General features: G+C 36.0%; 1 protein-coding gene across 3 annotated transcripts in view; it reads left to right on the top strand.

Annotated features, from left to right (window-relative positions):
* The window catches only part of LOC149068850 (phospholipid-transporting ATPase ID-like), a 139,674-nt gene extending 130,182 nt beyond the window's left edge, over positions 1 to 9,492 (top strand). Inside the window, exons 20-23 of one of the 3 annotated variants that reach the window (XM_089250444.1) lie at positions 1,133 to 1,356; positions 3,112 to 3,195; positions 6,909 to 7,154; positions 8,714 to 9,492. In XM_089250444.1, coding sequence (XP_089106570.1) covers positions 1,133 to 1,356; positions 3,112 to 3,195; positions 6,909 to 7,154; positions 8,714 to 9,247 — 1,088 coding nt within the window. In that variant the 3' untranslated portion in view covers positions 9,248 to 9,492. The remainder of the gene's footprint in view (positions 1 to 1,132; positions 1,357 to 3,111; positions 3,196 to 6,908; positions 7,155 to 8,713) is intronic. The other 2 variants (XM_089250445.1, XM_089250446.1) reach the window with 2 other exon arrangements.
* The last annotated feature ends 4,109 nt before the right edge of the window (positions 9,493 to 13,601 follow it).

Below are 13,601 nucleotides of genomic sequence, written 5' to 3'. Positions count from 1 at the left end.
AACAGGATGAATGGTAGAGAAAATAGTTTGAAATCATTGCATAAATGGTATCTGCATGTTCTGGTTATTGCTGTTCTGAAACACAAGTCAAAGGAGGACTCTTAAGGTATCACACAGTAAGGAGAACTCACAGGTGTCTATTATCATTAGATATTTTCATGTTTTTGAATAAATATAAGGCTATTAAAGCTTCTGATTGTGAAGAAAGTTCATCAAAGTTCATGTTTTCTAGCATGATAAGTCTTTAGATCTTGCATATTTTTCAATAATATGCCTTAACTTACGAGGCTATTGATAATTAGCGGAATAACTATGATAATAGCTATTGATAATTAGCAGAATAACTATGATAATAGCTATTGATAATTAGTGGACTAACATGTAATGAAAAACACAATGAAATTTGAATTTCTAAGATAGAAGAGGGAAATATAAAGCGTATATAGCTTATTTAACATTGACTGAATTTCTTGAAAGTCCTAACTTCAAACTTCTTGAATTCAAATTATTATTTAAAAAGTTATCAATTTCTTGGAGGGTCATTGTGCGGCATTTCCAAGAAAAGCATTCAAAAACCATCGAACTGAAAAAAGTTGAAGAGGGAACATATATATAACACTTTGCCAAATTAAAGATAGTAACCAGCCACTGCAACTCTTCTGACGACAGTCATATGATGACGTGCGCTGCGTGAAAGAAATTAATTGACTTGCCTACTCTATTATATATCTCCTCTAAGGATCATACTCAACAGATAACACGAATACGCAAAGCCTCTTATAGATTACTCTTCATCTAGGAGGCTTTGTTATACATACTACTCGCATCGCATCATACTACTCAGAAATATCACATTTATCAAGACAGTTTGTTTATTTGTTTTGTTGTCTTGCAAAATAAAGTCTCTTACAAAGTCTCTCGTAAGCTGAGATTTCATTGCAATTTTTGTGAGTAAAGAATGAAATGAGAATAGTACAAAGCTTTTAGTGAAAAAATCATTATTTTGATAGGTATACCAGATTTTGTGAATCATCCTTTAACTTTGCACACCATTATAGTAGATATAATTGAGTGTCTGGTAGTCAAAGAATATAGAATTTATATAATATTGGTTTTTTTTTCCTCTTTTTAGTGGCTCACATAGGTGTAGGCATCAGTGGTCAGGAAGGCATGCAAGCTGTATTAGCGAGCGATTTTTCAATCGCACAATTTCGTTACTTGGAACGTTTGCTGCTAGTCCACGGCAGGTGGTCGTATCTGCGAATGAGCAAGTTTCTCCGATACTTTTTCTACAAGAACTTCGCTTTCACTCTCTGTCACTTTTGGTTTGCATTTTTCTGTGGATTTTCTGCCCAAGTAAGACGATTTACCTAACGATAAATCATGATAAATAATACAAAATTTATGAAAATCAATTGAGAGAAAGCGTTTTGAACTGTGGGACTTTAAATGGCTTAATTTCCGATAGGACACAGTAGTCTAGGTCTATAAAATACTTAATGTGACAAAAGATGTTCAGAAGTGTCGCTAGTTTGATACCCAATTCATCCTTGTTAGAATTTTTTCTGGTGCAGAAGTACACCAGAAACTTTGACAGCGTGACCATAGAGAACGATTGCTACTGCAAGAAGTCATGCATCAAAGGTATTAGTGCACTATCTTCTCAATGGACCAAGTATACTGCCGAACCTGCTTATAAAGAAATTTTTTTCTGAATTTTTTCTGAATTTTTAAAGAATTTTTCTCTGAAAACTCAGAGAAAAACAATGAAACTAGTTGTTGCCCACAAACTTCGTTATATTGGTACTGATTCGAACATGATGTGTATAAGCAAAATACAACATTTTACATGCATGATAAGCATTTTTCAGTAATCTAAGCATTCTTAAAATGAATAGATTAAAATATATTTTATACTGATGATTAAAAACTTAACTTAAATGTCAAGTAATTGTTTTTTTTTCTTGATGTTGCGTACTGCGCGCGTTTTGCCTTTAAATAATTTTTCTCAAATAAGCATGCAAAATGTAATGCCATTTCTAAGATTTCTAAGGACACCGGAAAAATTTTTTATCTCATTTTTTCCACACCATTTAATGAAAGAATAACAAATTTTGAATGGTTGTGAATTTGTTTTTGATACCTCACTTTTTTTTGCCATATGTGGATTTCAATCAACTGTGTAGCTACAATTTTTGTTTTTCACTTGGGCATTCACAAAATTAATTTGCACACGATGAAACCACCACAACCAATGTCAGAATCTAGCTTGATAATACCAAATGTGCACTAAAGTTGATTTGGAGGCTATATTCTTGGGAATAAATAACTGCAATCCTTTCTTTCTGATAAGGTTTCTATAAACAAAATGTATATAACAGAGAAAAGTAAAAAGAGAAGAAGCAAAATAGGATATTACAGTAAGGATCTACCTAAAATGTGCCTACCAGAATATCTTTGGTGTGCATTATAAACAATCAAAATAGAATTAGTAAGCAATACGAAATTCATGTCACAAAGAAAAACAGTATAGTCTTGATAATCTGACGTGCATGGGACTGAGGCCATCTCAGATTATCGAAAAATTTTAATTATCAGAAAAACAGTAAAAAATGCTTTAAATGTTCGTTTTTCTTTTTAAAAAAAAAAAAAAGGCAAGCAAAAGCAGTACTAGCATACTTACTGTAGTTTAATTCTTGAAAGATATAGATGCCACATACAATGTGGTTCAAAAAATTAAGAATGTGAAAAGGGTGCATAGATATGAGTGATTGAGAAAAGTTGGGGATGGGATTGATAGTGAACGAGGCAGAGCTTTCAACTGCCTTGCCAATTATTTGTTGCCTTATTCGTTGGTGTCTTCTTAATATTCTTGGGCAAAGTTGATCAACTCTTCTATATAACTGTTGTCTTAGATATAAAGAATAGCCACTGTCATGTCCAAACAAAACATGTTTAAACCCCTCCCCCCAAAGTGAATTTTTCATTAATCCGAATCTGTTGATTTGAATTAGCAGGGTTCCTATGTTTGTCCGATTGATATGTACTTAGTTCTGAGTGTTTATGAACAGGTTGGTTCATTCCTTTTAGCATTTTTTTTTCTCATTTCAGACCCTGTATGATCCAGTCTTCATTTCTTTCTATAATGTTTTCTACACCTCTTTGCCTGTACTAGCACTTGGTGTGTTCGATCAGGTAAGGTTCCAAATTGTATTCTTATAAACTTTTATGCTAAGCATGACCGTAACCATGATGATAATGCATAACCTTCATAGTGCATAATTTTCATAATGGTATCGTGTTATCATAACATATATGCATTATCGTTGAGTGTAATCATGCTTAATAATAATCAGGGCCGCAACTAGATGTCACCCAGTGCAAACTGGTATTTTGGCACCCTTTGCCGGCTTGTAGGAGAAGCAGTTGAAGGATGAATTTGGCGTCCCTTCTGGCCCAGGGGCACCAAACCCGCTTGCTCCCCTCCCCCCCCAGTTGCAGCCCTGATGATAATGAATAATTAAGCATAATGTCTAATGATATTTATGTTGGGTTTTTCCTTTTTCCTCTTTCTTTCATTTCTCAGTCCGGAATATAATTACTAAGGGTCAAATTATATGCACTAAAAAAATTCAAAATATATGCTAAAAAAATTCCCAAACAGTCTATAAAAATTGCAAAAAACTAAAGCAGAAAATATGTGTTAAATAACCAATATTCCATGCCAAAAATAAACATATTTTTAAATGCATATGCTTTTTATATGCTTTGGTATTTATGAACTCATAGTTACTACTAGTTGCCACTCACTAATAAGAAAAAAAATTTGCTCTGAAGAGAAATGAAATACACATGTCTCCGGGTTCTAACTTTTGTCCAACTAAAATAACTTCCTCCAGTTTCCTGGCTTGAGTAATGGATACCACAGAAGGCTACAAATGTCTTTGGACAGTAGACTCTTGGTAACTCGACACCCCAAAAGTATTGACAGACATGTGGACTTTAGCAGATGTCGAGTTGGCAGGATTTCACTCTAAATTTTTATTGTTTTTGTGTACATAATCATATACATTCTAACAATTGTATTAAATAAAATGCTGATTCTCATTAATTTTAATTTGTGGTTGTTTCAAAATGAAATCAAAACGTAAAAAAATGTTTCCTCATTAAAAATAATCAAGTATATTTGCTTGTTTTTCTTTCCAAAGAGAAAAAGAAAATTCTTCTATACACTATTCAGTTTATCCCGTGATTGTTCTGCTTTTTCCTGACTGTAAAAAGTGTATCACGTCTAGAGTTTTGAATGCATTGTGGAGAGATGTTGCAGATACTTCATTTGAACTTTTCTGATTCCATTTCTTCGAAACATGAAGCACTTGCTTTGATTCTAGAATATCGTCATCTTCTAAAAGTCCTGTTACAAGTTCAGAGTCAATACTCACAAATTCATCATCGATACAATCACCCATAGTGCTATTTATGCTTTCTCCACATAATCGTTTTCCAAAGACTCTGAACAAAAACCAGCACAACGGAAGCAGTTCTGAATCATAGCATTTGTGCTTGAGTTCCATGCAGAATCAATCATTTCAACTGCATTTAAAACAGAAATATTTGTGTCTATTCTAACATTCACAAGTTTTTTGTCTGTAATTTTCTGTAAAAAGTTTTCATACTTAGGATAATTCCTAATTCCCTTGATTGAGACTTTTTGTGAAATATTTTGCTTTCTCTGGAATTATTGATCCTGATAATGGGATTAAGGGATTTGAACCACAAAAGAGTTGCTTCCTCTACATCGTTGAGTTCTGATTTCTTATGCGTTTTCGGCTTAGTTCATAAGAAGATTCAAATGCAGAAAAAAATTCAAGCAAATGGTGAAATGGTGTTCCATGCAACTCCATATTCTTCGTCGAGTTCACTGAGTTTTTCCCGATTCTAGTTTTTTAAAAATTTCAACTTTTGATTTCAAAGTTTAAGTATGAAGTTCACATGCATTCACGGCCGTCGATATTCACAATGACAACCAAATGACATATTTTATTCAGCGTCTAACCAAGCTTTAGCTCTTTTTCTTTTACTCCTTTTCCAAGAAATCTTAAAACTGAGTTCTGCCAAAAACATTCTTCGCAACAGACAATATCAAAACTCACAATAGATAATATTTTTATCCCTATGTGATCCCTATTGGATGTTGAAAATTTCAACATCCAATAGGGATCACACCACACTTTAGGGATCATCCATACTTCTCGTGATCATGAAAAAAATGAAAAACCTGTCCTGGATACGTCACTAAAATGATAGGCCAGCCAAGAGGATTCAAATATTCTTTCTTCACGTACACCCCCTCCCCTCACCCACAGTGCATAAAAGGGACCCATCATATAGAACAAAGGATTATCGACCAACATAAAAAAATTCTTAGAATGTTAACACACGGGCAATGGTAAAAACCAGTCATGGTAAAGGGACAAAAATCATAGTCAACTTAAGCAGAGTTAAGCCAAACATATGTCTGTTAGAGAGTTTCCCTTTCATTGAAATTAGTATTGGGCCAACCAACGCAATAATAGGTGTCAAGTTATCCGGATAGTCGAGTTATCCATGTGTGGAGTTATCAAGATCTCTGTAGTATGATATTGATTTTAATCATGTATAAATACTGTAATATTACCTACATATCTCAGTTTTAAGTACTGTTATCTGTCTCCCAAATCGGAGGTGCAAATGGGAAATGCTTTGAAGTGCTTCATCTACTTCCAAATCCGAAGAAGTTGACAATAGCAGGGTATTTGTGTTAGAGCAGGCAGAATTACAAAATGGTAGCTTCAATATCTCTATACAGAGACTTCATAAAATTTAAGACTGATTCAGATTCACGTCTTGAGCTGATCGGCATTGTGCCATCAGCATCGCTCTCTTAACACATGGACCCACCCCATGATTACAAGATCTCGTACTAAGAATTTTGAGAGTAAGCATGTAAATTTGTAGGCAATTACTTCTAGCTGGTAACATTACTTTGCCTATGTATCTGCTGGGATTTTACCCGACTTTTATGATGTCAGGATACCCAATATGACTGCATAGTACCTTTAACACATAGACTTACGTCCCTCCCCACACACACACACCCCATGATTGCAAAATCTCATATGATTTTTGAGAGTAAGCTTTCTTCTTTCTTTCAAACTTAGTACAACTTGGGTCTGTCGCCATGGGCAATTTAATACGGAGTGAGTTGTGCCAGAAGTGTGATTGTGTGTGTACCTAAACAGTGTAAATGCATATATAATTTTGCATCTTATTTTTCAGTGCCTTCATCTATATTTCAGAAGTGAAGTGTAATGATTGAATATTTGTACTGTTTGTAGACCTGTTGCTCTCTGTGGCGAGACTTTTTAACGGGGAGACCGACTCGCATTCACGATCCCTGCATCAAAGTTGGGAACCACAGAAAACTAATTTCAGCTGACCACTGCTGTGGCACCAGTGGGGTTTGAACTTGGACCTCGCGATGCGAGTCACTATGACCATCACAGCAGCTTGATAGTAAGCATGTAAATTTATAGGCAATTACTTTCTACTAAGTAGGATTCCAGAACATTACTTTGTCTAGGGGTCCATGATGTTGTTCAGATGGCCCTGCATATGCTGGAATCCTACCCCCGACTTTTGTGATGTCTGGATACTGATATGACCGCATAGTCCCAGTGATTTCTGTAATCGTGACTCTCCAGTGATTAAGAGCACAGACAAAGTAAAATTTTTTGTTCATTTTTTGCAATTATTACCATTTATTCTCAAACACGTAAATGATGCAAACCAGATTGTAAATGTCAAACTCATTTTAAGTATTACATTGTTTTTTCTGTTTGTGTTCATGATTCTTCTCTCTCCTCTAGGACGTTAGTGACAAAAATTCTCTGAGGTACCCTAAACTGTACACTCCCGGGATCATGAATCTTCTGTTCAACAAAACAATCTTTTTGAAATCGGTGGCCCATGGACTCGTCACATCATTCATTCTGTTTTTCATCCCTTATGGGGCATTCAGCTATGCCCTCGATCCAGAAGGGCTGACACTCGATGATCACCAGCTATTCGGCACTACTGTTTCAACCATATTAGTACTGGTTGTGACAGCACAGGTGAGCCTTCACAGATGTACTCTCGCATTTACGAAATTTCAACGTCATGAAGGAATCATCAGATTTGTGTGAAATTTTGTAGAAATTTCTGGATTGTGTTTGTTTACATCATCGTGACAATACGCTCATTAAATTTCATTCAAATCTGACAAATCCTTTATAGCAGGAGGTGAACAACCTTTTCAGTCTCCAGGCCAGATACGTGGTATTTCTATTACTTGTCGGCCAGAAACTCAAATTCTGTGTCTATATAACCCATATTTTATGGAACATTCCTGTCATTTTAGCTGGCCCGACTTTTCTATAAAAGGTCCCTTGCATTCCTTGATTTTCAACGAATCTTACTTGAATCTCTATTTTTCACTGAAGTTGAGAATTGACAGTATAAATTGTATCATGATAATTATCACTCTAATTGTCATAATTATAATCAGTTTTTCAAACCTATACCTTTTTTTTGGCGGGGGGGGGGGGGAAGGCTAATTGAATTTTAATCAAATGTTAGATGCAGTAAACCTCTATTTTCTACGATTGGCGGTTTTTGTTAATGACAATTGGCAACTTCACTCACCTTTGACAATTTTTGGGGTCACCTTTGACAATTGTTAATTAGCAACTTTACTTACCCAATTTCTGTAGCTATAATCAGCAACTTTCCCTTGGCAAATTTTTTACTTTAATTAGCAACTTCACTTCCCTTTTGACAATTTCTTTAGCAGTAAATAGCAGCTTTTCCGTGACAATTTTTGACTATAATTTGTAACTTTCCTTTGACAATTTCCTTAGCTATAAATAGCAACTTTACTTTCCTCTGATAGTTTTTTGGCAAACATTAGAAACTTTACTTGCATTTGATAATTTTTTCGGACATAAATGGTGATGGCTTGTATGGATCCCATATTTTTCCATGAAGGAAATATGATCAGCCTTTTACTGCTGATATTTTTTTACTACTACTAAACCCAGACATGCACCTCGTCCATATTCCTTTGCGGAACCCCCTCTAACGAATTGGTACATGCGGGAGTGTACGTGTAGTGAAACCTGATGTGAAGTTTGTTTCTGTGTAATGCTTGTTATGTGTAGTGCTGCCATCTTCCACCAGTTTTTCGAACTATTAGTGAAGTGTAATGATTGAATAATTAATCGTTGTAGGCCTGTTGCTCTCTGTGGCGAGAGTTTTTATTGGGGAGATCGGCTCGCATTTGCGACTCGAAGTTGGGAACCACAGGAAACCAACTTTAGCCGACCACCACTGCGGTGACTGTGGGGTTCGAACCCGGATCCTCGCGACGCGAGTCCGTCATTATGACCACTCAACCACCGCAGCGGCAATTTTTTTTTTTTACTGGAACACCTCCCATGGGCTGGATGAAACCCCTTGGCGGGTCACGTTTTGCTCACGGGCTAAAGGTTGTACACCCTCTGCTTTATGGTGCTTCCATTTTCATGAGTGTATAATAGTGATTTGTTAAGCTCCTATTGATTTTTGAAGATCACATCACATTTCATAGTCCTGTAAGCTATTTAATTGAAAATTTTTTATTTCTGTATTTCAGATAGCGATAGATACAGCATATTGGACTAACATCAACCACTTCGTAATATGGGGGAGTGCCATCTTTTATGTGCTAATGACATTTTTCATCAACAGTAACTTCATTGGAAACACTTATACCGGGACGTTCCGCATGACTCTTAGTTCGGCACAGTTCTGGTTCACTTTGTTTCTGACAGTGGCGTTGCTCCTAGTGCCCATTGTAGCGATCCGTTTCTACTATGTGGACACTCACCCGACCCTCTCGGATAGGGTCCGGCTCAGGCAGAGGCAGGCTCACCTGCGCTCTCGTCCGTCCGAGCCGACCCTCAGGATATCCAGCGTCAGGAGGAGCAGCAGGAGGTCAGTGCGTTCTGGCTATGCCTTCGCCCACCAGGAAGGTTTTGGCCGGCTCATCATGAGTGGCAAAATCATGAAGAAGAGCAAGTCTGGGAACATCAATAACTTTCACTTAACGAAATCTCAGAATTCGTGGGGCTCCAAATCGAATAATAACGCTAGGGAGAGAGCAAGTCCATCTACTGTTGAAATCTGATGAATTTTTTTTTTTTTAAATACGGACTGATATTTGAATTTTTCATATTTTATTACATCTGTTGTAACGAAATAATTTAAAAGGTCCTATATACGCAAGCATTTATTTCTTGAAGGGAGGTTGTATCGATGTGGCGAGTTTCTAAACAGTATTGCTTTCATAAGCGTTTGTGTTTTTAAAAGTGAGAAAAACAAAAAATTATGAGATGAATATATTATAATAGAGTGAAAGAAAAGTTTTATTTTTGTAAACTTATTACTAATTTTAAAAGATTCGATTTAATGCACAAATACTTCGCGACGTGTGATTCATCGGCGTAAATACTTTTTTTTAATCGATCCAGCTAGGACGCACAAAACAGCTGGCAAATGTTTTCTCTTTGTGATCATAATTTTCCGATAATCGGGGAGAAAGTTCCGATTGTTGGTCTAATTTTATTCTGGAGAAGAGATCAGTACAGTTATGTGCTCGAAAAGAGTAAAAATATTTATTTAAAAAAATGATGGGAATGCGGGACTGGCCAGAATTCCAAGACTCGTTTTAAATTTTAATATAAAATATATGAACAACCTCAGTTGTTGTGTATGAGAGTTTGGTTTGCAGTAAAATGTTCTTCATGGTCTAGGATTGTTTTTGAAAAATGAAATGTTTACAAACTTCACTTGTAGATGGCACACAGTCCTAAAACATGACAGCAAGCATCTAATTCAATACAAACTGAATAGTTTAGAACAACCGTTCCCAAATAATTTTAGTTGTGAACAATGGAGGGCATTCTATTCAATACTAGCGAATGTGATGCGATAACAATGGCATCTACTATTAGATTGCAAAAGAACTAAAACTAGGTGTTATACTCCTATCGAGAGATGTTGCCACAAGTACGATTTTTGTCAAATTGCAACAATATTACCCTGGCAGTCTGTTTTCAGTGCTTTTTGCACGAAAACGAATGAACTTTTCTTTTTAATTGATTTATTTGTATTATTTTCTTCAATTTAGCGTTAATTTTTCTGGACCCCCCCCCCTAATAAACGAGCTATTGATCCTGGGAGGGGGGGGGGTCCAGGTACTAATTAGGAATTGCTGGTTTTTTTTATTTTTTCCAAGCTGTGCCACAATTGAAACCATTTTCATATCACATACCGTTAGGACAAGATTATCCCTCTAAGAAATACAATTCAGCTGGTCACTTATTTTCATAAAAATGCTCATTTTTATCCCTTTTTCAAGTCCAAAAATATTTTTTTTACTTTTGAATCATAAATTTATTTATCACAATACTAATCATCAAGTAATCGTAAGTATCAATAAAAGTTCATTTTATGCACACCAAGTTGGCGCAAGCACTGAAACCTGTAGGTCCTGGGTGCTTTGGCCCCTCCCCCCAATCCATGACCCCCCACGGGGAGAGAAAGGGTGCAGAACTCCAGCCCAGAGGCTTAGACCTATTCTTATCATTTTTGTTTGTGAACTCTGAATTTTTGAATTTTACTACTTGCGCTTAAAAAGTATTGCCTAGCAGCCATTTTCGTGCCCAAACCCCCGCCTCAAATAAAATTAAATAATTTCTTTGATTGAAAAATTATGGTATATATACTTGTGTGTGCACCAAGTTTTTTTTTTAAACATGATTATCACGTATTCCCAAGAAATCTTTGATCTGTCCAGGGAATGAGTTAGTGTTAGAAACATCCCTGCCCGAATCAGGATTAAAACCCAGACCTGCACAGTCAGAGACTAGCTCCCTAACCACTTGAGTCTTTTTTTATTATTAGTCAGTTTTTAGTTCATTTGAACTGTGTTATGGTCCTTAAGAAAAGGGGAGTATATGCAGTAAACAGGAATTGGAATTTTTGAAGGAAGTCTTCTCTCCTGTGCCACTCCTGATACGTACAATGTTGTGGCCGTAGAATGTTGTTTGTAGCTCGAAACATATCTACACGATACTTAATTTGAGTGCATTTGCTACATGAATAGCAAGTCTCAATAAAGAAAATGCCATGTTTGGGTAGGTGTTTAATAAATAGAAATAATAGCGCTATCTATGCGTAGATTTTCAATTAAATTTCTTGATGCTGACAAGCATTTTATAGCAAACCACATTCTTGTACAAGAACGGGTTGGTTTTATATTAATTTTTGAAAGGTTTCAAAGATTTTGGGCTGATTCTGTCTGTGTGTGTATATATATAGAGAAGAACTTCAGAGAAAGAATATGTAAAGAAAGAAACGGACGTTAAATTTGATTTGATCGAAACTAAGTAGTTTCTGTTATTGCCGTATTCTTCTGCATCAGCCGGCATGATGTAAAAATTGGGACACCAGCTTTTTGAATGTTTGGGCATTATGTATTCCCAGCATGCTGGAAAAAGCCAGTTTCAATGGAACACATTTAAAAGAACGATATAACAATCTATATATTAAATACCGAATGAAAATATGAATCTGAATAAAATAATAGTTTTCACTGTAGTAAACATGTTTTGTACAGGAATTTGATAGGTCAAATGCTTAATTTTCATTATCGTTATTGCCCCAAGCTAATTATCACCTGTCTAATATAAAATATTGATATTTTTTTATTTTTTTGAATGTTTTTGTTTGTATTTTCCAGGTATTGAACAAATTGTCGCTTTGTATTACAACATCATGTTTTGCAGGGCGTTTCTCTAATTTTTTGCTTTGCTAATTTAAATCTCAAACACAATCAAAGAATGCAAAAAAACCTTTGTAGTCTATTTTTTGTTCGATTTAGGTCATCTAATTTATGAGCCTACTTAGAATTTCTTGCATTTGCAACAAAACCAAGATTTTATGGTTGCAAAAGCAAACGTAAAATACAAACTATCTCCAACGTAGTTCATGAAACACAATGGTTTCTAAAATATTCTAAAACACACTGGGTCTGAATCAGCTGATTCAGTCGATTCTTTGAGTCCAGATATCCAAGAGTTTTTCGGAATCTGTGACAGGTTTTCCTCCACGCTAGAAAATACGAGTATTTCTGGCATGTCGGCTATTGCGAGGGGATACGGTGAATAAACTCTGATTCGAATTTTTAATGAAAATCAAAAATTTTTCATTGTTTTAACAGTTTTGAAGCTTAGTTCTAAAAATATATGATAATCTAAAGTTTGATCATAACATATAAGTTTATGCATATTACTACCGAAGCCCAAAGTGCGGCCAACTCATGAATTGGCCGAATGTTTTGGCTGAAGTTCAATTTGCAGATATGTTTCAGGCTTTAGCCGGCCAATTCACAAAGTGGCTGGAGATCTCCAGCCAAAATTTGATGTGCTGATGTAAGACGGTGGAGTTGGCCTGAAATACATTTTTATTCATCAATAACGGGAAATACATTACTATATATAGTAGCTGTATTGAATTAGCTCCATGTGATGAGAGAAAAATATAAAGAAATTTGAGAGAGAAACTATTTATATAATAATAGATGTTTTCTGTCAAATTTTGAAGGGTAAAAGAACGATTATTGCATCGTGGCTGCGATATAGCTAATGTGAACATAATTATCACAAAAAAATAAGCCAAAGGGTGATGGGACCCTGAATCTTTCCTTTTCTTTTCAGACTTTGGCTGGGGATCTCCAGTTACACTGGCTGGAAAAAACCTGAAATTCAGACATCATTGCCCTGTCAATTTACAAAAAATTTGGCCAATTTTCAAACTGGCCAATTTTAGACTGACAGTAACATATATGCTACGGTAAAAGCCTGAAGACTGGTAAGGCCTAGGTTTTAAATGGACCCGTTGAGAAAATGTTTCACTACAGATATCACACTCATGTGGCTTCTCTCCTGTGTGCATGTTGAAATTGCTATGGATAGGAAACATTTTACTACAAATATCACACTTGTGTGTGGCTTCTCTCCAGTATGTACGAGTGGCATAATGGTAAGATGTTCGTCTACCGTCTTGAAGGTTACCGTTAGGTTTCAGGGGAAGATGCCCTGAATCTTTGCCTCCTTGTGATGTTGAAGAAGAGGTTAAATGGTGACAGTTCCCCTCTGGTCTGGCAGCTGGGGCACCAGACCTACCCTGTTTACCTGTCTCCAGGCTTTTACTGTAACATATAAGCCTATATATTAGGGGTAATTCAAGTATTACGTCAGCATCGGGGGGGATGGGGTTACGGATTTGCTTGGGGGGGGGGGGGTTTTGAAGGTTGCTTACGTCATCAACCACCCCTTTTTGAAGGTATGAAATATTCTATGCTGCTGACGAAATTTTGCTGATGGGGGGGGGGGGGTGAGTCAGTGTTTTGCTGACAAGGGGGGCAGGGAGTCAAAAATAGCTGACAATCTGCTTACGTAATACTTAAATGGCCCCTT

The sequence above is a fragment of the Pholcus phalangioides genome, unplaced genomic scaffold (assembly GCF_987345545.1).
Source record: "Pholcus phalangioides strain wild (caught in Gottingen) unplaced genomic scaffold, Ppha-v1.0 ptg000024l_1, whole genome shotgun sequence".
NCBI lineage: Eukaryota > Metazoa > Arthropoda > Arachnida > Araneae > Pholcidae > Pholcus > Pholcus phalangioides.
The sequence above is the reverse complement of the archived record's forward strand: the minus strand, read 5'-3'. Positions and strand labels throughout refer to the sequence as shown.